General features: G+C 37.3%; 1 protein-coding gene across 1 annotated transcript; it reads right to left on the reverse strand.

Moving 5' to 3' along the window:
* Positions 1-11,706: 11,706 nt before the first annotated feature.
* Positions 11,707-19,219, reverse strand: LOC147538156 (V-type proton ATPase subunit a2-like). The gene is made up of 18 exons (XM_086642261.1): positions 19,017-19,219; positions 18,441-18,485; positions 17,537-17,659; positions 17,356-17,463; positions 16,870-16,980; positions 16,605-16,778; positions 16,371-16,508; positions 16,070-16,177; positions 15,833-15,940; positions 15,574-15,722; positions 14,578-14,731; positions 13,885-14,045; positions 13,531-13,737; positions 13,255-13,438; positions 13,081-13,164; positions 12,809-13,002; positions 12,349-12,408; positions 11,707-12,239 (listed from the first exon to the last, which is right to left on the reverse strand). The coding sequence occupies exons 1-18, from the start codon at positions 19,155-19,157 to the stop codon at positions 12,035-12,037; spliced, it is 2,454 nt and encodes an 817-aa protein (XP_086498387.1). The 5' UTR covers positions 19,158-19,219; the 3' UTR covers positions 11,707-12,034.
* Between the last annotated feature and the right edge of the window lie 5,693 nt (positions 19,220-24,912).

Below are 24,912 nucleotides of genomic sequence, written 5' to 3' on the forward strand. Positions count from 1 at the left end.
TACATCCTAGAAGGCTAAAGGATGAAGTAGTACAAAGTTGAACATGTCATCGTAGCAAACTTCCAGACATGGAAGGAAAGTAGGCTAAAAGTGTTTTAAGCCGGGAACTGTTGCAAATACTACACAAAGAATTAAAGGCCTTAACTCTAGTAAAGATTACTAGATATTATCAAGGTTGAAGATAGTAATCTTCAAATTAATTGATAATAAGCAAAGTTTAAAACCGACTACCACGGTAGTCAAACTAAACTGTCACCTAAGACATAGTATGAGATTCATACACAGTCTAAGGCATGAGGTGTAATTTTAAACCTCGACAAGTAAAACTGAGTGGGTAAAAGGAGTTTTACGGAAGAGGCTCAGATTTACAACTCTCGTTATCAGAAATAATAAGAATTATTTCACCAGTCGTCTAAACTTGGTTTAGTGTTTAAACGACAGTCCATAGATAATAAAACGTTCCGAATAGGTTTGTCAGATACGTGATCTGATGAATGAAACCCTATTAAGTGAACTTGGAATATTTATTATCAAAAATCCCTGGTCCAGGTCATTGCATGGACAACAATGACTCACGAAGACTAGCACGGGAGTCGATGGGTTAGCGCAGTTTCATGGGCTATAGGAATAGTATATTCTATTCGACTACGTGGGTGTATAAAAGGTTTATACACTGGATAACCCTCAAATGAGAAGTACATCATTCGTGATGAACGTCAATACTTCTCATAAAGTCAATTGGAGAGATTCCTCAAAACATGAGTGCTCCACTCATCTTTTGTAAGGAATGCCCGACTTTGGTTCCGTTAAACGCCGCGCCGTAAAAGGAGGTTATAAAGACGGATACTGGGAAGGACAGGATAGACATGAAGTTAAGTGGGAGCGCAAGAATGGATTGTGTCACCCTAATCACATTAGGTACAAAGTGTCTCAAGGCCACTTGATGAGTAGCAACTGAAAATGCGTGGCCGCGCTCAAACGGATTAAAAGTTAATCGTTTGTCTTTTACAGTTGTACTCGGATATCAAGAAAGTCTGAATGATGTGACGTATCAGATGGGATACTAAATTGACACGGGAATCGAGGCATTGCACTTGTTCTAAGTCCAAGTGGGAGTCTGAAGGAGTTGAAGGAGATGTCCTTCGACCAAGGTGACAATGCGAACAATTTGTCGGATAGGACAATTGATGTGGAAGATCATCAAGTCCGATTGATTTAGGGATCGTAGAGTTGTAGCTAGAGACCAACTACGATCGTCGAATTACGAAGTAATTCGCGGCTAACTTCGATCAGATCCTACAACGGTTACACATAAGAGTGACAAATTGATCTAGGATATGACTAGTGGGAGTAAGATATAATCATGGGAGTGTCCCATAAACATATCTCATAGGCCTTAAAAGGAATTAGGCAAAGATAGTACAAAAAGGCCAAAAACAGGGTTTTTGGGCCTAGACCGGTTCGGGTACTTCTAGGACTCGGATTGGGCTGAATTTTGGAGGGTTAGTTGCTGATATAATAAACATTATATCTGCCAACTTTCGTGGTGTTTGGACACCTCCTCCTTAGGGAATTGAGAAAATACCAATAGTTGCTATTTTCGACTATTTCCCTAAATCTTATTCTAAAGGGTGTTTTAGGAAACCTAAAAGGAGGTGGATTCTTATTAGGGTTCTATATAAACACTCTTAGGTCAGAGAATAAGGTGTGGAATTTCTCTCTAAGCTTTCTTACTCTACCACATCAAGTAGAGAGGAGAAAGTGAGCTAATTCCCATTACTATCAATCTAGTCAAAGAAGGTGTTCTTCTATCCAACCACCATTGGTGTGCTAGCTATACAACAAGGTGGGAGATCAAATTGATTGCTCGTGTCCCAAGTAGAGGAGCTACACTTGAAGCTCTTGGTCTTCTTCAATCAATTCAACTAGTTCGAGGGAAAAGCGATTAAGGTAATCTACTATCTCCATTAGATTAATTACTAGTTTTGCATGTGATCCTGGGAATACTAGTGTAGACATTAGATGTCATATTTCCGCTATAAACACTAGTAGAAGGGTGTAAATCCCTACACTTCAAACGATTCCGACTTATGCCTCATAAGATATACGTAACCATATCTAGTGAAGTCATCTGTGAACGTTATGAAGTAGCCATAGTTACCTCTCGCAAGTGTACTCATAGGTCCGCATACATCTGTATGTATCAGTCCCAATGGTTCACTCATCCGATCTCCTTTCCCCTTGAAGGACGATCTTGTCATTTTGCCCACCAAGCATGGCTCACATGTATCGTACGATTCCAAATCACACGATCCCAGAAGTCCATCTGAATGAAGCTTCTGCATGCGTTTCATGTTAATGTGACCCAAACGACAATGCCAGAGATAGCTTTGGTTAGAATCATGAGTACGAAGCCGTTTCGTGTCTATGTTCAGGATTTCGTCTTCTATGTTCACAACATAAAGACCATTACGTAGTCTAGCACTGGTATAGCACATCTCACCTTTGTATAAAGAACAACACTTGTCCTTTATTATAGCATGATATCCCTCTTTGTCTAACACCGACACAGAGATGATGTTCCTTGATATAGTGGGTACATAATAGCAATTATGCAGCACTAATATCAACCCAGTCTCTAAACTGAGCTCAAAAGTTCCTACAGCCACAGCAGCAACTCTTGCCTTATTTGCGACTCGTAGAACCATCTCGCTCTTTGTCAGATACCTGACCTCCTTGAGCTCATCTAATTCTGAAATTATATGTGCTCCACATCCGGTATCAAATACCCATGAAGGAGAGTCATCCATATCTGCCAAATTGACCTCTATAACATAGGCACCGACTTCCACTTCCCTTTCTGGTAGCTCTATTACGCTTTCTTTATTCGAAGCATCGAGAACTCTTCTCTGATCTTCCTCCCAATCAAGAAATTCGTATAGATCTCTATCTAAACGTGAACTAATACTATATGCCATCTCTACTCTACATAAACAGAATAAGGATTTTGCTAAGTACTACATTCAATGTTTATGCAAAAACAATTTTTGCCATATTATTCAATGAAAACCGTCCCCCTATGAATAATACGATTCCAAGATCCCATTCCTGTGAAGTTAAGCGTACTTTGGCACTGCCCTTAACTTCACCCTCCTGGGTGAGTAACTCCTTACTGATCATATCTCATATGACTCTTGGTTGATGAATAACACTTATGTGTTCAATTCATCCTTTTGCCTCGAAATCCAAAACCCTTTTGCTGACTCGTTGAGAATAACCATTTAGACATGTAGACCTCTTTATAGGTCTACCCGTATTGTCCCGAGGTAAAAGATGGCACCCTGCTTTGGCATGACCCACCATCGATGAACAAGGGCTCAACAGGTGTCTTAATCTGGGTAGGCATTACTCAAAATTCTTTTTGGGGACTCTTACGTTTTTGTTTGCATGCATTACTGTGAACTCTAACATAATCATACACCACATAAAACGTAAATAAGTAAATGCGCGCAAGAAAATAAATCAAGCAGACATGATCCTAGTATGGCCCCTAACCTAAAAGATCTAATCTTCTTAGGTTTTTGCTTGTCTTGCCTCCGTTCGCCTGGATCTCCATCCTCGAACATCCATTGAATTCTCCCACTCGAACCACGATCTCATCCTTTGGCTCTTCAATGGACTCTTTTGGACCCGTAACTCTAATTACAAGACTCAACGATTCGCAGATCGTATAAAACTTGAAATTAAATTAATTACATCGCGCACCCATCCGTGCTAAAAAACAAGATAGAACAATTCTATGGCTATACTAGAACCCGCATTCACATTCATATATACATAATAATATGACACTCATAAAACACCCAAGTATGTATGAGATTCGCTTCTTTAGGTCGAATCTAGGTTTGCTATGTTCTAGATAGCTATTCGGGAGATACTACCGACATCTCTATGTCTAACGTGCCTTAAGTCTAATTTTCTCAAAATTCTGACAAATGGCTCGTTTCGGTTTTATCCTAAAATATTTTCAAATCGTTTTGGAAAAACTCCGGTTTAGGCTTTTGCTTGGCCCGGGTCGCTTTCGGAAAAAAATATGGTTAAAGTCGGAAGAAGAAAATAGAAATCTCCCACTTAAGTTAAGGCCCAAAAGACCCGAGTCTAACTCCAAAGACTTAAGTCAAACTTGGTCAAGGAACCCTTTGACTAGACCAAGTCAAGTCACGGTCAAGGTCCGAGCCAAGGTCGGACCCGGATTGGCACGTTCCAGACCGTGCCAAGTCCCTCGGGTGGACACGTCCTGGCCCTAGGCAAGACGCTTCCCAGCCCCACAGACGCGTCCTAGACGCTCTGTCCAAGCATATGCCTCTCAGACTCCCAGTCCGAGACAGCTCCTGGTTTCACCAGACGCGTCCTAGACGCGTTCTGGAAGGGACAGTCCCGGTCGCGTCCGGATTCTCAATCCGAGACGCGTCCGGACTTCTCTGTGGTCGCGTCCTGAAGACGCGGCCTCACGTGCCAGACGCGGATCTCCCGGGATCCTAGTCCGAGACGCTCTCGGACTCCCAGTCCGAGACGATCTCGGGCGCGTCTTCCTGTCCGAGAGAAACTGGGACGCGTCCTGGTCAGTCCGGCTCCTGGACAGCACCTTGTTCCCTTCCAATTTTCGATTTCTTCCAACTTTTGGTGCCGTTTTGATGAATATTCATCCAAAACCTAGCAGTTTTTGAAAACTCTTTTCAAAAAACCATCCACATTAAAACTTCTTTTCGAAAACTCTTTTCAAAAACTCGAAATTTTAAAGTTCTCTCATTGAAACACTTTCAATTTCTATCCGATTAAGTCTAAATCTAATTTAAACTAATCAATTTCATGTCTAAATCCCTATTTAAACATAAAATCATCTAATCAATCAATCTCAAATCTAATTCGACTAGTCAGAGATAGTTTCATGCAACCAGCTCGTGATGCCACTGTTGGGTTTTGTGTATCCTATACACTATCTAGTGTTCTAAGCGGAATCTCAAACATCATATGTTAACACTAGATTTCCCAGGATTATATGCATAAACTAATCAATGAACTAGAAGAGGGATAAATACCTTAACGCGTTTTTCCCTCGAACCATTTCAATCGCATGCAAAGATCGAGAGCTCCAAGTGTAGCTCCTCTACTTGAGACACCGAGTGAATAGACTTGATCTCCCTTCCTTTCAGACTGCTAGGACTTACTAGAAGGTTGAGAAGAACTCTTCTTCTTGACTAGATTGATAGAACGGGAGCTTTTTCTCTATATTCCTCTCTCTCCACTAGCTGTATATTGAGAGAGAGAGCTGTATATTTTTCTTCTAGAGAAAAATCCACACCTTTTCTGTTCTCAACTGACCCAATATATAGACAAACCCTAATTAGAATCCCATTCAGATTAGGTTTTCTATTTTCGGGTCACAGAAAAGATAATTACCAAAATACCCTTTTGGGGTATTTCGACAATCCCTTAAGTGTGGCCGGCCAGAACAGCCCACCATGGGCTTTCTATGGCCGGCCCACTTACTCTGGTCGGCCATCACATGGCCGGCCTTATGAGCCTTCCTTTCTATCTTGTCCCGAATCTCCATTCGGACCCTTTCGGCCTTTCCAGTTGGATCCCATCCATCTTTAGCCAGTTCCCGTCTAGTCAAGTCTCTCCGATTAAGCTACCACTCTTATGTGTAACCCGTTGTAGGATCCGGTCTATGTTAGCCGCGAATCAACTCCTTGATCCGACGATCGTAGTTGGCTTCTAGCAAAGCATTACGACCCCTAATTGGACCGGACTGGATGATCTTCACGTGTGGTCATCGTTATCCTAACTGACAAATTGATCGCATTGCCACCTTGGTCGAAGGACACTCCTTCGGAAGGACATCTCCTTCAGACCGAACGGATAAATCCTTCACACTTAACACAGGTTGACCTGATGAACCTTTAGTCTTTTCTTAACTTATTGATCGCAGTCAACTGATGATCATTATTTAGATCATCAATATAGGCTTTGACCCTCTTTATATTAGAATTTATTTCTTAGTGAATGTTACATATATTGGTTTAGCAATAAAAGTGGGTATATCTTGGTAATTTGAATCTCATCCATTCTCAAATTTCAGTTTATATTTTAACATGAACATAATTTGGATTCCTGCTTTTCTAGTGGTGGTGTGGGTGTTCATTTAGTATCCGAACCGACCAATCCAATCCGATCCAAACGGATTTGGATACCGATCCAATAGTATTCCGGATTGTTCAGATGTTAAAATGGCAAAACCGAGGATTTTGGATCGATTTATGGATTTGATTGACGGATAATCGAACAAACCGAACCAACCATTTATTGTTATTTTTTATATATTATATATATTTTTATATATTATATATAAATATATGATGGGAATGATGGACGGTTGAGATTTCATAGTTAAGTTAGTTCCATGTTTGTTGTTATTGTAGCTTAATGCTGTGTAAGAGAAAGTAAATGACGTGGAGAATTGTAGCTTAATTCAATAGTTAAGTTAGTTCAACGTTTTTAAGTCGAAAGTGCAAAATTTTATATATGATAAAATATCACAGGTGGTTTGAATATCCAACCGATCCAAACCGTTCATGCATAGTTTGGATCGGTAACCGAACCAAACCATGAACGGATTGGTTCGGATTTAGATTTGAGAAAAACGAACCTTTCGGTTTGGACTTTGGATTGGCTCAAAAAGTCGGTTATCCAACCGATGTTCACCCCTAGGTGTGGTAATTCAAATCTGATGACTCTGTTATAGTCAGCTTCTAAGTTATCTTTTCAAATACTCTTTCCGTCCCAAATTAAGAGCCCACTATTCCTTTTTGGATGTCCCAAATTAAGAGTATCATTCCTAATATATCATATAAAATCCCTTACTTTTTCATGAATACCCTTTCTTTAATATTTCCATATATGGTGCATTAATTGAGCTAATTAAGGCATTTGACACTTTCCAATACAAAAATTGATTTTTCCAATCAACAAATTCTTTCTATTAGATTAATATTGTTACTTTAAATGACTAATGGTCAAATTTGATTGATAGTCCTTGAATTACTTTAACAAAAGTTATCAAATAAATAAGGGTAGACTTGGAAGAAGAAAAACTATGAAAATAAGTTGGATTACCAATATGGGACTCTTAATTTGGGACGGAGGGAGTACTATTTATGAACTATATGATCAAGTGTCTCACTCTCCTGGACAGAGCAAACATGATCCTTTATGGCATGATTGAAATGAGATATTAATTAAAAAAGAAAATTCTATTCACCCCTCCATTTTGGTCCATCCCCCAGTCCTCCGCCGATGTGACAACATATCACTTGAGTGTGTAGCAATTGGAGAGAGAACTGTGAGAAAATATACTCCAGTGATATGTCGCCACATCGGCGGAGGGCTAGGGAAGGGACCAAAATGGAGGGATAAATAGAATTAAAAGTATTTGTTTATGGAAAGTAGATGACGGGAAATTGTTATGTGGGTCCAATTTTTTTTTTTAATGTAGACTACGATCTACGTTAGTCATTACATGACTTTGATACATCATCAAGATGTGATAAGCACGATCACTGCCTAAGTAAACTACTAACTGAAGGAACCTAAAGCCCAACAACATACTAAAGAGCGTAAAGCCCAACAAACTTATTATAGGTAATGATTCATGAAGTTGTTAAAAATATTATAGGTAATGATACATGAAGTTTAAAATAACATCGATAATTATTATTCAGGTCATTTTCTACTTTTTTCATTCCTTACATACCTTTACCCATTCAAATCTTTTTTTTGGGTTCTTTTTCTTCCTTCTTCTTCTGAGTTTGAGATCGCCATCATAATCTTTGCTAAATCTTCTTCGCCATTTCAGGTGGCTTTGTTGTTTAACTTCAGTATGAATCTGTGATTGAACACAAAGGAAGATGTTGCTTTGGTATTTTTTTTTGAAACCATATTTCATTCCATAAGTGATTAAATCACTGATTTACATGGATAATTGATTATTCCTCTCGGTTCAGCTACATGAGAGTTACATAAGTAAATTATTAGAACTTTGAATGTAAAGTACCTCAGGAGGTGAGAGAAATTGACAAGACTCTGACGAAAAAAAGAAAGAAGAAATATGAAAAGATCCTAAAGATCAAAGATGAAAGGACCCTAAAGGTCAACAAAATAACTGATAATACAAATAATAAAGAAAATACTAATTTACATTCCTCTCGACTGCCATTGTTGTAGTAGATTGATCATCCTTGGTAAAGCCTCATTATCACCACCTAATCCATGTTGATTCCATCTGTGTTCAAACCCTATCCATATCTACATAACCCTTGAAGATTGTCACCCTTTACATCCCCTGTACACTCCAATGGAGTAAACCAGTAAAACATGACTAACCAGATCGATTTTCCAAAGTTTTTCAACATCATCAACAACAAATAGATCTGAATCGAAGTCAATTATACGATTCACATTGTTTGATAGTAAATCAACTAAGTAAATTCTTGCATAATTTAGGTGTCGTTTGACAACACTAAAATAAGTTACTTTTTTGCTTATTTAAGTAGAAAAGTCAAAAAGTTAGTTTGGTACGCAAAAACTAACGACTTCATTTAAGTTAAAATTTGACTTTCTTTTGTAGTTAAAATTTTTAACTTTTGACTTCAAAGTAAAGTAACTTTTTTTTTGAGACATGCATGAATTTTACTTGACGATTTATTTTGTCTCTGCTCCACTACCACAACTAAACTTCTACCATACCATTCTACCCTCACCACCACCACAACAAGCATTGCACCTCCCCCACCACCTACCTCAACTACCACCACCACACCTTAGCCACCACCTTCGTACCACCACCACCACCATACACCACCACACCTCGACAACAACCACCTCGTAGCTCCACTACCACTTACCTTCACCACCACCACGATATCTTCACCACCACCACCACTGTACCTTCACCACCACCACCACCACCGTATCTTCGCCACCACCACCACCACCGTATCTTCGCCACCACCACCACCACCATACCTTCACCACCACCACGGTACCTTCACCACTACCACCAAACCTCCATCATTACCACCTACATATCTTATCCACCACCTTTACTACAATCACCATACCACCACCACCATAACTCCGTCACTATCACTCACATACCTTATCCACCACCACCATCGTATCCCAACCACCAACGCATTTCCACCATCACCACCATCATCGCCACCATCATACCTCCACCACAACCGCTGCCACCATCATACTTCTATACCACCACCTCCATCAAACCTCAACCCCCACCACACCCCATAACCATACGTTCATGGCACCACCACTACCACTACTTCCTATACAAGACTAATCGTGGAAATCATAAATAAATTCAATTAAAATCAAGTATCTCTATGAGAAAGAAAAATAAAATTATCAAAAGTAAATTGAGTAACCAAACTAACTTTTTGACTTTTTTACTTATAAGTAACATTTTTGCCAAATATACTTTTAAAACTTTTTTACTTTTTAAAAGCAAAAGAACTTCTACTACAAGCAAAAGTACTTCTACTTTTGGTTGCCAAACGACACCTTAATGGTTGATCAAGTGCTTGACTAATTGACAATGAGATTTTTCCTCTAACTAGATTTGTATCAAAATTGTAAAGATGAAACACAATCAGATCCGAAAATCAAACACCACCACTGAAACCTCAGCACTGAAACATTACCACACATCAGAACATCAACCTTCTCCATTTCCATGAAGCGGAGAATCTTTTTTCAGTTTGATGATGATTATGATAATCCTCTTTATCATCATCGCTGGCGTCTTCATTGAATGATTTCTGTTTACGGAAAATACCATAATTTTGGAACTCTTTCTCTGAAGGAATTTATTATCGACGGATCCTTCCTGCTATGTGACTCTCTTCGAAAGAGGAAGTAAATGTTAAATTAGGGTTTTTATGGTCCCTAGATACCATTAATGGAGGGAAATCAAACTACATAGGAAAGAAAAACGGGTTCCGGCAAAGGGATGACCCTTTGCCAGAGGAAAAAACTCATATCTGTACCCGGTTGAGGAGAGAGAGAGAGACGGTTATAAAATATCAGAGGAGAGAGAGAGACGGAAGTGGATACGATGTTGTTTGGTATTGTGGGAAGAAAATGGCTTACATTTACAAAGCTACGGTGAGGAATGGATCTCATTACCGTTGCATCTGGGGTAACGCCACTGTGCCTCAGGTAACAAACAGTGTTGTTGTTCGTGCTAAGTTCAAGTCCAACTTGCCCGCAAAATCCATGGGAAACGGAGTTATGAAATTTTAATGTATTCTAACAAAATATTAGTGGTTGTGAACTTGTAAGCATCAATGCATCATGCATATTACAAATATTTTTGAGTGGCTCTGAACTTGTTTGCATAGAGGAAAAAATCTAGTTAGACTTTGTTCCAATTTTTCTACCAAGTTGATGATGACAAACCCCAGAAAAACCGAAACCTGAGTTTGATGACGACGATGAATCTGATATTAATGTTGATGACGATGTGAAATCCAATTTGAAACTCTAATTTATCCTACGACGATGAAGAAGAAACTTTTCAGATTTGAAGAAAGAAACTTCAGTTTTTTCATTCCAGATTTACAAAGCGATTATGCCAAGTTTCCAAATCGATTTTGCATAATATGCAACCCGAAATTACATTTTGCAAAGCTTGTAAATCAAATCTGCAATTTACATTTTGCAAACCTAGTTTGCAATTTACAGTTTGTTATCGTTGTTTGCATCTTACACTTTGCAAACTCAGTTTGTAGAAAAACGAAAAAAACACCGTATTTGTTTCCAACTTTTTTTTAGGTATTCCAAGTGGGTCTTGTTGGAAAGCTAATAAAACGTCCTTTCTAAATACATAAATTTTATCAAAATCCGACATTTAATGAAAAATTTATATGTATTTAGAGTTTAAAGAAAAATTAAGGAATTAGTTCAAAAAAAATATTTCAAACTTTATACGTTTTTCACTAATAATAATTATGAAATGTTTGTTGTTTTTTCACTTATCTCCGGTATTATTTTGATCCATTTGGCCAAAACCCCACTAGATAAAAGGGGTATACGTAAAAGAGATGGTGAACTACAGTCATAACAAAGCGTTAAGCCCGTCAATGAATATCTGAATATTCGACATCCGATGTGTGTCCGTCTTCAAATTTTAACAAAAATATCAGATACAAATTCAGATATTCCTTGTTGGATGTCGAACACAAATACACCAATATCCTATCCGATAACTAATATAAAAAATAATAAAATAAAAATGTATTAATAATAATATATAAAATATGTGATTTATTATTTAGAATTTAAACTTAAAATATGAAATTTCGTTTTTGTTTCGGATATATCCGTTAATCTCAGCGGATTCAGACTCGGATATATAATATCCATCGGATAATTATCGGATATGGATATGCCTATATCCGATCCGATAAGCTGCCGTTTACAGGCCTATATAACACCCTTACCAGCTCGGCTTGGATTGGTGATATGTCCTGGCCGATCTCCATCGAATCTTTGACCCTACTACTTAGTTTCGAGTCGGCCCACATAAATTACAAATGTAATACTCCATTTTAGTCTAACAAAAGAAGATTCACAACATCATCTAATAATCAATTGTGCCAGTAGACTTCATCAGAATTCTGTACCAAAATAGGACTTCGCTTTACATGTAGCTCCGGCATCATGCGATAACCGAATCATAAAAAATAAATATTATTGTTACACACAGATGGCCAATCTCACCCGATCGACTATTTATTACCCTGTTGAACAAACTAATAAACATCACATAAACCAAACAGGAGGAAGCCTCCATAAGGTTTTACAGGGGTGCATCTTTTTCAATTAGCTCTGCTCTCTCTAAAAGAATAATTAGATAGATAGATATGAACCTGTCCTCAAATGTAGAGGGAGTTCATTATTCATCCTCGTCTCCAACCAACACAAATGAGAACGGGCTGAATTTGTAACCATCCCCCTCATAGAACTTGTTCTGAAACTCGACCCAGTGAAGACGCAAAGCGTGTAAGAATGCACTTAATGTTTCCATGACAAGCAAAACTCCAACTGTTGCAAATATAAACACAATGATGCCAACTCCGAGGATTATGACATTGTTGAACCTGTTTGAATTAAGAAAACGAAATGAGATTAGAATTGTAATTTGTTCTTCTCTTGGTTCAATCAGAGTTGGTGAATCTTGAATGCTCGATCGAGAACGGGTGAACTTACCCCCAGGCAAGAAGTAGAACCTTCTCGTAGAAAACACTTGATAACTCAGAATGCGCTAGACTGCATCAACCCAAACCATAGTTATTGCATGATTAGATTAAAAGGACCAAGGAGGATCATGTACCAACCAAATCCTAGCAGCTAGGGTCCCTGCTTTTGCTGCCCAGGCCCAAGTCCAGTAGGATCTTGCTTGGAGAAGGCCTCGAGAGCCCTCCCAGAAGGGCCTCGGAGCTTATAAGCTAGAAATTGGACGGTTGGACCAATATCTTAGGCACTGTTCCCCAAGCAATGTCGGGCTATCGTAAATCATCTGTTTTCTTTTGTTTTATTTTTATCAGAAAAAAATTAAAATAGAGTAAAAAAAAAGTAACTTGGAGAATGTGAGAGAATTATTTAACGGGAAAAATGCAAATTTGAAACAAAAATGGTATATATAATCATCTAGCTACCAGCTGCTTACCTGAGGGCCCATAGCCGGAGGTACGAAGCTGTATTTGAAACAGCTCCAAGAACAAATTCAATAGTATGGATAAGCTGGTGCACAAAAACTTCACTGAACTCAAATTCCTCATGACCATGTGAATCATGATTCGCCTCTACAGCAACAGATTCTTCAGAGCTATGTAGCAGTTCATAAGATTGACCACGGTGCCTCTGAACAAGAATATACAGAAGAAGTTACGGAAAGTGTAAGGCCATTAAATAGAGCTTTAACCAAAAGAATGTGCAAACCTCTTCATGTTGTTTCTTTAACAGGAAAGGCTTTGGCAAAAGCATCCATGGTACAGCAACAAGGGCCAGCAATAGCAAAACAAGCTGGTTATTCAAAAGACGGGAATCAGTTTAAATTCTTTAAAAAATAACATTTCTGGGAAAAGTTCAAGAGAGGAGGAGAAGGATGTTTACCTGAAGAGTTTTTTGACCAGCGAAAAGCTGGTTTTCTCCTAGATCGTCGGTTGGACTTAAGAACATATATATCATTACATGGTACAAATCTGCTTTAGAACCAGTGCACCACTTCACAATGATGAGAAGAGAAAGATAGCCAAAAAGACTGTTTAAAAATATCATCTGGGGAACAAATTGAAACCTGAAAAGACGATATATTCATAACTTCATATAAGTTAATGGGTGGACTGCTTGTGTAAAAATTGATAAACCCAAGTGAAGAATTCCACTTACCAAACGTTCACGCGGTTCTTAAAGAACCTTGCATTAAAGTAGCTCAAGATGATTCCAAGATTCATTTGAGCTACCCCAAGAAGAATCGACATCTTCATCTTCAATGAGTTGAGGAATGGTAATTCAGATCGAGTACCATGCCACTTTGGATCCACACCAAAGGGATATGTATCCCGCACCTTAATCAAGCCCCATGTAGTAGAATCTCTGTAACAGAGCGCCAAGATGGAATTATTAAAAAATAAGAATAATGAAAAATGTTGTACAAATAGTCATATACAATTAAAAATATCATTAACTCAAAATTTGTCTTGGTAAATGGATATAGAAATAGATAAATCTTTTGTTTAATACCTGCATGTATCATCTCGGCATGCATACGCGGAGCGTCCAAAAAGTTCAAACGGTACCGAGAAGAACTCATTGTAGATCAATCCCGTGTAAATTGAGAAGAGTGACATCATCATGATAACATAACGACCTCCGAAAGTCATTTCTGTAATGTCTCCAAGTTTCTGTTTGACAAACTAACTATTATGAGTTTCGAGACACTAAAAGAAATTTATTATACGAAAGCAATAATTCAATAACTTGAGCAGATCAAATATTTGGAAATGAACAAACATAAGTAAAATCTATACTTGAAAGAATTTTAAAGTAGAAAGAGTGAAATCTTGAATAATACTTAGTTGGGGAAATTTTGTTAGGGGGAAATAATAAACAAATGATGAAAACAAAGTTTCCGCAAAGAGATTTTGCATAGCTAGAAAATAAAGGATAGGGTATGCTGTTATAAACTATGATTGTATCATCTTATTACAGCTATACTTATAAACTGAAACTAAAGCATCAATTGCCATGCTCATAATGGAAGCTTTCATCCATCAGTACCATACCATAAGATGAGAGAACAATATAAGAATGAAACTGATACGGCTATACCATGAGGAGGAAATGTGACACATGAAGGACCAAGGATTTGCAGCTTATCAAAATTTTCACAACCTTAGATATACAAGTTATGATAAAGTTAGGATTACGGGTTACCTGACTGGATAGTTTCTTCTCTCTGATAATGAAGAATAGAGTTGCGAGTAGCAAGCAGATTCCATGACCCCAATCTCCGAACATAACCGCAAACAAGAATGGGAATGTAACAATAGTGTACAAACCAGGGTTTGCTTCTTGATACTTAGCCACCCTACAATGACAAGGAACCACAAAGTAACTTATATAAGGCCATATAAAGAAAATTTAAAAAGGTAAGACAATCATCAAAGTGAAATTCCTTTTTAGTAGCCTCCATTCAGCCTCGAGACAGCAGTTAGGCGTCTCGAGGCTGTTAATCACACTTTGTACTTTACCATTTCCAAAGCTCCTCACTGACTTAATTTATTACTTTGAGTAGCTTAATAGTGCCAAGTGCTTGAAACACCTAAGAATGCAAGAACCGAGAACCAAAAGGAGAAAAGAAACAAAAAAGTATATAATAAAAAACATTCAAACATGGTGCAGTTGAGGCTATGCCGCAAGGCTAAATTTGTGTAAACCTCAACTTCCAATTATTTTTGCCATTCTAAACTAGCAGAAGCCATGATCTCGGTATTTGTTTCCACGTGCATGATTGGAAAACGTAATATGGATGAAATTTTCGGCCTCTTTGCTCATGAACTTAAAAGAACCCAATAGAGAAAATCCTATAATAACCTTTCTATATCTCTAGGCATTAATTAATTTCTTCAGTTTACCCTCTAAACTATTTTACTGCAAATGTTCCCAGAAAACAGTTAGCATATCACGAAATGTGACGAACTGTTATCATCTACAATTACCTACTTATAACTAACCCTATTAGCTAGGCTCGAATCGTTACAGCAACCAATGAGCTTCCTCGAATACAAAAGATTTACCTCAAGGGAGGTTTTTTTACAAAGATATTTCTATTTGAAGTTTCTGTCACTTAAGCATGCAAATGAAATGAAGAACAATAATTTTCTTACCTCAAGATAAAATTTTTAAAGAACGATATCAAAGGAAACGTACCCGTATGCATCAACAATCTCTTGAAAGGCAGAAGTGAATTTGTTTGTCCGGAAATATGTAGGTGGAGATTCCTTCGTATGCAAAACCTGGAATACTGCTCCAACCTGTGAGTTGCTGTCAAAGGATGCCCGCTGCAATGCTTCCTGAATCTGCAACATCAATCCTATACTTGGTCAGACAATAAAGTACACAAATCATTTCGGGTGATGTTTGTTTATGCCGGATTAATAAATAAATCACAAACAGGAATATATGGTACCTGTTTTGTAGCAAAAACTGGAGTCCATCCTTCTGCTACAAGACATTTCTTCGTCACATCAATGCTGAGCATGTTTAGAGTGTGGTATATGGATTTCTCCTTCCTCGCCTTCACAAGTTCAGATAAAGTTTTCAATAACTTGACATGGCATGTCACTCCCCATTTTCTATTTAACAAGTATATGTACAAATTAGCATGTTCATGCTACATGTTCAAACTTTGATTAAATTAACTAACCAAGAGGTTCCACTGGTCAAACTGACTGCCAATAGTCTTCAACAGATTGTCACGGTGCATTAGCCCAATATCGATGGTAGTTTTGAGCTCCGCAATTCTTCCAGAAACCTACATAGAGATTGTTATACGCATTAGATTATCATCGGCATATTATGCCAGTTGATAAGTCCACTAGTTGAAGATAACATGATATCATTTACTCCAACAATCCCAACAAATTATAAGATAACATATGATTAAGCTAACGCTTGGATATATTTTAGTAAATTACTAAAGGGCAACATCAGAATTGCTTGGATACCTCAGTTATCATATGTGCTTGTTTACCCAAATCTTCAGTAAACGGGTAACGATTTGCTCCAAAGGCGTCACATATCTTTAAGATCTTTGCTTTTGCTCTCTCTCCCGAGTAAAAGACCACGAATACATTTTTCTCAACCTACATATTAATAATTATGAGCTAGAGGTATCAAGCATACTGGCAACAAAAAAGATCCAGACTGGAGATCTTAATCAAATTGTGAGGGTATGCAACCTTATCCCCTGACACTGGATCAGTGACAGGCTCGTCAACCGCTGCTTGTTTTATAAAAACGTTCCCCCTGGTGGCACGAAATAGGATCCTTTCAAATGCCATCAACTTATCTCTGGGTACAAGGCCACTGACAAATCCTAGTTTAACTTGCTTCGAAGGATCTGCTGACATTTCCTGAGTTGTTGCAGATGCAAAAGTGTTATCACAAGGAAATATAAAAGGTTCTACTACAAGAAAAATAGTACGGCGTGGAGTAAATATATACCTGCTCCAACAATAAAGGACTGTCAAGGGATCCTTCGCCAACTCGAGTTTCTTCGATTTCTCTCTGCTGTGCTGTAGCGGTGTTTCGAGCAGCATGGAAAAACTCACCAGCCTGAAAGCTCATAGAAGTACATAAATGAGAAAAGAATATTTCACATGACCAGTTCCAGAATTTTGAAATCTTGAAGACATGGAATACAACAGCTAACAAATGAAACTATTGGACTGAAAATTACTCTGTGTCCTAATGAAATATTTCCAATGAGAGTGGAGTGAATACTAATACATAACACTAAGGCACGTAACACAGTAGGCCAACTGACCAAGCATGGATGGTATGCACAGGTTATTCCTTAATTCGGGAAGATTATCTGATGCCAGGAGCAGAAACAAAAAACTTACATGGACAGTTTCACTCCACAAACTAAAACTGTAATAATAACACTGAACAAGATATTTTGTAAGATAGCAGTAAAATAGGCAGTACCTTGTGCAGAACAAGCTTATACTCTACGAGCTCACTGTAAGCACGCTGCAGCTTGTCACTGTTTGCATTTATCTCTATCAACTCAGCTTCAAGTTCACCAAGTTTTATCTGATTAATCAGCAACAAAAATGTTAAGATAAGACAAATAAAATTCTTGCAGTGTCATTTACAGTTCATATACCTCCAAGTTATCCATATCAATATCATCTTGAAATGTAGGTCTTGCTGAAGGTGATATTTCTGCCTTTGCCATTTGTTCCTTGAAAAATCGCAGTTTCCTTGCCATCTCTCCACATCTTTTAATCTGCAGATGGAGAGAAAGTGTAATTGCATAATTACTTACTTAATGTGGATATTCCTTGTTTTACATATTTTTCCATGATGGATATTGGTGAACTCGGATACTCTTGCCAGATACTGCAATAACTTCAGCCAGTATAGTTATTTATGTATGTACAATTCTTATGAACTTGTAAATAATTTTATTAGGACCATAAAATGTCACCCTTGGTTAACGTCTTTAGTGTATAACGTAACGATGTTTGGTTTAGAAGTAACAACGAGAAAAGTTTAAAAAAGAGGGGCACAGTGAGTAATTACTATGAAAGAAAACATGTTTGTACAGACGTAGCCCCTTTCTGCATTTTCCAACTTGTAATATCTGACAACACGTAACAGTCTCGAACACCAATACATTACGGTCCTTACCCGTGTCTAAGTTAGATGTAAATTCATGCATATTTGTATTTTGACTTCAAATTCACTATTACACTATTAGGGGTGTATCCTTGCTCTTTAGCTTTTGCTAATTGTTAATTATGAGAAGTAATGATAAACCATTTACTTTGCACAAACATGATTGACTTGACAATCAGTATTTAACAATCACTATCTTTAGATTGAACAAGTCCATACTATAAATTAGAGCTTAGTAAGCTACGTGGAATAATTATGAACTTCATTTAAGAATCAACTTCGGGAAGAGGATGATCAAGTAACTAGGAACATTTGGAATGGGGAGTGCTCACAAGCTATAAGGTGATGACGATATGAACTGGAAAATATGAGAGTCGAAATGGACTTACCTGTGAAGCATATGTTCGCTGGAAAGGGCTCTTTTCCGTGTTGAGCTGCAAATGGGAATAACAAAATTGTCAAAACTATTGAATGTAGCCTCCCAGTTATGCAAATTAGCCGTACCATTTCTATTAACTACATTAACTATATCCCAATTTTACCTTCAACCAATTAAAACCTAAGAATTACCGAGTAAAACTTTTCACCAAAATAAATAGAGTTTCAGACACTCAGTTCCAGCTCCCTAAGCAAATTCATAATAACCATCATATAACCAAAATTCATTGTGTAAGATTACAAATGACAAATGACCAGAAACAATCATTTCTACTTTAAGAGTAACCAAACAAATCAGTCAAATTCGTAAAATAGAACTAGGGATCCATAATCTCATACCACGAATTCAACTGCTTGAAATCAAGGATTTCAATACAAACTCAGATAAGATATCAAACCGCAAACTTAACAAAAACCTAATCGATCGGCAAAGAATTAGGGGAAATTGCTGGAGAATTTCTACAAAAACACGGAATCATTGACCAATTCGAATTTCAGAAGAGAAATGATAAGAGAGAGATAATTACATCTTTAAATTGAAGGAGACCTAAGTCACCAAGATAAGAAACGGTTTGATGAGCGGATTCAATGGGGATGATGAGCTGAACCAATTGCATCGGCTCTGATCGGAACAGATCCATTGAGGGACAGCATCCGCTTTCCCCCATCGTTGTTGTTCAGAGAGAGTATCAGGTCTCTCTCTCTCTCTACTTTCTCTCTCTCTCTCTCTGTATATCAACTTTGTGTTCGTTCTTGGTACTCTTTCCTTCAACCAACCAAACCCTCGATCGGTTTGGCACGTTCGCTATTTTCTGTTCTATGATTCCAGTTGTGCGGCTTGTGCCTGGTAAAGCGATCTTTACCCGATTTATTGATGTCCCTCAAGTGGCGCCATCTATCTACCATCATCCTTGAATCACGAGGAAAACCGACCTCAAACTTAGACATGTCAAAGGTTTTTGAACGCATAGAGTGATATTTTCTTTCCGACGTTATGTCTAAGGTGCTGTTTGTTTTTTGTTTTTTTCCGATCTGAAATCTGAATTGGCACCCAATTCAGATTTCAGGTGTTTGTTTTTTTAAATTTGGTAAGATCTGAATTTTTGCTGAATCACTTAGATGTCTGAAATAACTGAAAAAAGAGCCACTAATTTCAGACTTCAAAATAAGTCTGAAAGAGAGGCCCAACTTCTGAAAAAGATCAAATGACCATTACGCCCCCATGAATTAAGAAAATCTCTCCTGTTAAAAATATTTCAGCACCAGCACCACCACGATCACCACCATAGCAACCACAACCACCACCACGCAACAGGCCACCACAACCACCACACAGCAGGCCACCACTGCCGCCAACACACAACAACAAAACCACTGCAACAAACAAAACCACCGCAACAACAAAACCACCGCAACAACACAATCACCACAACCACCACCACCAAGAAACAACATCTCGTTCATGCTTTTCCTCAAACAAGTGAACAACATCAAAAATGGACTCAGAAGAACAATAGAAATGAAGAAGATTGTTAGTTATAAACAAATCTGATCCAAACCTAGATTTTAAAACACAAGCATGTATCATGTTCCCCGCCTGTAAAGATCGAGAAGCAATCGTATTCCTTAAGATTGAGATGATAAACCATGAATCCATGATCTGGATAAGATTTAATTGGGATCCATAAATGGAGAATCAAAAGGGTTTTTTGAAAGTATTACATATAAGGGTTAGAGAGAGAGATTGTCGATCTGGTAACCATGATTAACCTTCATCAGAACTTTTCCATCTTCCATCAGAGAGAGAGAGAGAGACGGTTGAGAGAGAGTAAACGAGGAAGGGAAACAGATAAAGAGGGATCTAGGGTTTCTTTCATTTATTGATATTGAAAATAGAAATTATGTTTTCTTGGTAAAATAATATTAATCAAGGGTAAAAATGTCATTGTCTGAATTCAGACTTAATGATTCAGATTGGAAAAACAAGCATCTGACTTGTAAAGTAATTCATTTAATTCAGATTCAGCCATTTCAGTTCAGCCAATTCAGATTCAGCCAATTCAGATTCAGACATATAAAAAAAACAAACAGCACCTAAGTTGGGTTTCTCGACTCACTGGATTAATATAATTTTGGTTTGAATATCCACCTCTTCTATGATTGTTCTGATTGATGATCGTCTTGGACCCACTTTTTACCTTAACATAGGTGTAGGACAAGGAGATTCCCTCTCCCCTTTCCTCTTTTCTCTAGTTATGGAGGGCCTAAGTTGTAACACTCTTATTTTCTATATATATATATCAAATTAGGTGGAAATAACAAAACTCTAGGTCAATTTGGGGTTGGGCCTAATATGAAGAGTAAGTTAGTGTGGGCTTGAGCATTATAAAATAGAAGTGGGTTAGAAGGAAAACTAGGGTTGCTTGAGTTAATTATAGAAAAAGAGGTCTAGAGCTCTTTTTGGTGGATCTAGAACAAAACTTAGAGAGAGAAAAAGAAATGGTATTCTTTGGTGAAGATTTTGATGAATAAGTTGAAGAAATCTATGTATTGTTTATGTTATGGTTAGTATATCTTCTTAATCTTCAACAAGCCACTCTTAGTGAATGAAGAATGGATAAACAAGAAAAGAGGTAGAGATGGAGTTCTCTAGAGAGAGAAAGAGGCATGATTTTGTTATTGATGTCATCTAAGGCAAAAGAGGTAGATTTCTTATCTCCTAATTCTTTTGTAGTCTTTTTCAATTTATTCTATGATAGGTTTAGTATTGTTAATCACATAAGTTCTATAAAGAATGATTGAATGATTTAGATATTAGTTCTATCTTGAATTCCAAAAAAATACCTATATAGGACAATATTTTGATTTAACTTCAAAATTAGATCTGGATTGATTGGTAACAAATCTAGGTGTCTATCTTATATGGTTGGAAAGGTCTGTTTGTCTACTTTCTAGTGGTTCAAACGGTGAGTTAATTGGAGTTTTCAGCAAGGAGTTACAATAGTTTTCGTACGAGGTGTCAGAGCAGTCCCTACTGTATTTCTGTCTAGATTAAAAGTAAATATGGTATTGATTGATAATGAATCTCGGTGTGTATCTTATATGGTTGGAAAGGTCTGTTTGTCTACTTTCTAGTGGTTCAAACGGTTAGTTAATTGGAGTTCTGAGAGAGGAGTTATAATAGTTTTCGTACGAGGTATCACAGCAGTCCCTACTGTATTTTGATCTAGATTAAAATTAGATCTGGTATTGATTGGTAATAAATCTCGGTGTGTATCTTATATGGTTGGAAAGGTCTGTTTGTCTACTTTCTATTGGTTCAAACGGCGAGTTAATTGAAGTTCTGAGTGAGGAGTTATAATAATTTTTGTACTAGGTGTCGATACAATCTCCAATGAGCGAATTGATTGAGATAATTCACATGGTTTCTATTCTTTAAGCAATGTATTTCCTAGGTATATGATACCTTATATTGGTGAGTCTATATTTGTTAACTATTATTGTTATTTATTTGTTTGAGGTTGTGATCGACGTGGGGATCTATTATGAGCATGATCCATTTTGACTTGCCATGTGTTGTTGGCTTGAATGGTTTGGTGAATTTGTTTGTAATTCTTTATTAGAGCCAATGTTTGTGGTGTGATGCTATTATGATTGTATGATGCTATTATGTGTGTGATGCGATGGATGTGACGGAGGGCTGAATGAGTTTATGTGGTTGGTTCGACCCTCTCTACCGAAGGTGATGTAGGTATGGAGCGTATGGGGTCGGCGCTAACACAATGGATGACCTTGTGGACCACAATCTCATTCGACTTATGTTTGTTGTATGATACTATTTTGTTTGTGATGTGATGGATGGTTGTATGAGTTTATGTGGTTGGTTCGACCCTCTCTACCGGAGGCGATGTAGGTATGGAGCGTATGGGGTCGGCGCTAACACAATGGATGACCTTGTGGACCACACTCTCATTCGACTTAGTTTGTTGTATGATGCCATTATGTGTGTGATGTGATGGAGGGTTGTATGAGTTTATGTGGTTGGTTCGACCCTCTCTACCGGAGGCGATGTAGGTATGAAGCGTATGGGGCCGGCGCTAACACAATGGATGACCTTGTGGACTACACTCTCATACAATGTGGACACCAACTTGTCATATCCTTCTACGAGAGTTGGATGATTGTGTCTTTTGGCATAATGTTTTGTCGACTTACTTGTCAAGTTAGGGTTCTATAAAGGTCTATCTTGGTGAATAGTGTGATCTTTTTATACCTATTGAAAAAGATAAAGATTATTATCACGAGAGTTAATATTGGATTAGAATACGAGGACGTTGAAAGCCTAATAATCAAGAACATAAATTACTAATTTCTACATGCGTGTGGTAAATCTCGTTGTATTATGTTAGTTGTCACGTTAAATTTCAGATAACGCCAATAATGAATATGAATGAAATACTTCCTTGATTGGGGATTGAGCTTGCCTACCCGAGACTTAGGTTTGAGGAAATCTACTGCAGTTGGGTTTCAACCCAACTATTTTGTTTTTCAGGTCTTGATTGTGCACTCATGGTAGGCGTCGCTCGTGGATCCAGTTTGAATGTCTCAAATCTTCGATCTCAAGGCGGCTTGAGATTTGGGATTTGGGGCGCTACATAAGTAGACTCCTCTCACCTCAGTCTGGCCATAATTTTGTTGGTTTTCCCACCCAGACTTTACAATGAAAGTATGTTAGTCTTTGTTGTATTCCCTGTACATAATTCATTGGATGGTGTTATTAGAGATGTACTTACCACTAAACGTTCCTCTTCTACAGTAAGCAGATGTGGAGTCCACTACCTCTACCGCGACTAAGGCAAAGAACACGACAACAATATGACTAACATGGTATGAATGAGTCTCAAGAGTTATGGACAAAGAGAATTGAAGATAAAATGTCTTAAATGTTGTTTTTGTACTAAGTTTATATAGTCGTTTAATACCACTTTTTGTAACATTTACTATACTTTTGCTTATGCACTAACACACCTGTAATGTACTACATACACGAATGTATGTTTTGGAACAATTATCTTTCGACGAAACTTCAACAGTAGGTTCTTGTGCAAAATTTAAAATAAGATACATCTCCTGACTTAGTTTAGAAAGCGTTCAAAGTGTACATTCGCAAATGTACAGTACATTCTGAAATGTGCAGTACATTCCGAAATGTGCAACACATTTTCATATGTATAAACATTTTCATATGTACTCCACATAAAAGTTTGCAACCCACATTTTGAAACGTACTCCACATAAAAGTTTGCACCCCACATTAGGTACCTTCTCAACTTAATTAATAAAACATTCTATTTGTATATTTGATAAATTTATTGTACATAGAAGTATGTACACTACATTACAAGCCTTCTCCTGACTCAGTTTACAATGCGTTTCTATTGTACTTTTGGAAATATACTGAACATAGAATAGTGCACCCTACATTACATGGTTTTTTTGAACTTTACAAAACAAACTATTTGAAACTTCTAAGATGCAAATGATAACAAAACTGTACAAAGTGAAACTTCAACAGTAGGTTCATGTGCAAAATTTGAAATAAGATACCTCTCGTGGCTTAGTTTAGAAAGGGTTCAAAGTGTACATTTTGAAATATACAATACATTAGGAAATTTGTAGTGTGTTTTGAAATTCACAGTACATTTTCTTATGTGCTCCAAATAAAAGTTTTCACCCCATATTTTATAACATACTGTACATAAAATGATCCACCCTATATTTGGATGAAAAGGTCTATCAGTCACGCTGGATATAACAAAAAAGTGGTACAATATTCGAAGGGAACTTCAAGATGTTAGGGAACTTTAAGATGTGTAGTGAAAAATGATATCGGGAACTTATCAATGTATAGTAAATGTTTTTGTACACATTACATTTCAATTTTCCCCCAAGAAAGAATGTAGTGTGTACAGTGCACAAGCACATGTAACAAGAATTTGGCAATGTAGTGGGAACTGAAGAGTGTACACTACACTTCAACACGTAAACGTATATCTATGACGCTAAATATAACAAAAACTGAAGAGTGTACTCTACATTTTGTAATATACTATACACATAATATTTTACTGAACATCTAACAACTTACTGTACAATCCTTTCATAATATCGTCATCATCATCTTCATACTCACAAAAAGAGACAAAATACTTCCATCTTCAAGCTTTCAAGTTTTGTACAAATTTTGAGAAGATTATAATCTAATTTGTTAACATCAACAAATAAATTACATAGCCATCCTCATTTATCATCATCAACAACAACATTTTACGTGAAAAACATAATCCTTCTCAATATCATAATCAAATGTATCCGAAAATTCAAAAAATTTCATTTACATATATGAAACAAATTTTGGTTCAC

This window comes from Eschscholzia californica, unplaced genomic scaffold, assembly GCF_041429995.1.
Source record: "Eschscholzia californica isolate CP2 unplaced genomic scaffold, dmEscCali1.0.p SCAF_5, whole genome shotgun sequence".
NCBI classification, from domain to species: Eukaryota; Viridiplantae; Streptophyta; class Magnoliopsida; order Ranunculales; family Papaveraceae; genus Eschscholzia; species Eschscholzia californica.

Coding starts and splice junctions, on each gene's coding strand:
- LOC147538156 (XM_086642261.1), bottom strand. CDS start 19,157: ATGGGGGAAAGCGGATGCTGTCCCTCAATGGATCTGTTCCGATCAGAG. Junction 17,464..17,536: donor TTGATATGGATAACTTGGAG/GTATATGAACTG, acceptor CTGATTAATCAG/ATAAAACTTGGTGAACTTGA. Junction 12,240..12,348: donor GTTCTACTTCTTGCCTGGGG/GTAAGTTCACCC, acceptor TAATTCAAACAG/GTTCAACAATGTCATAATCC.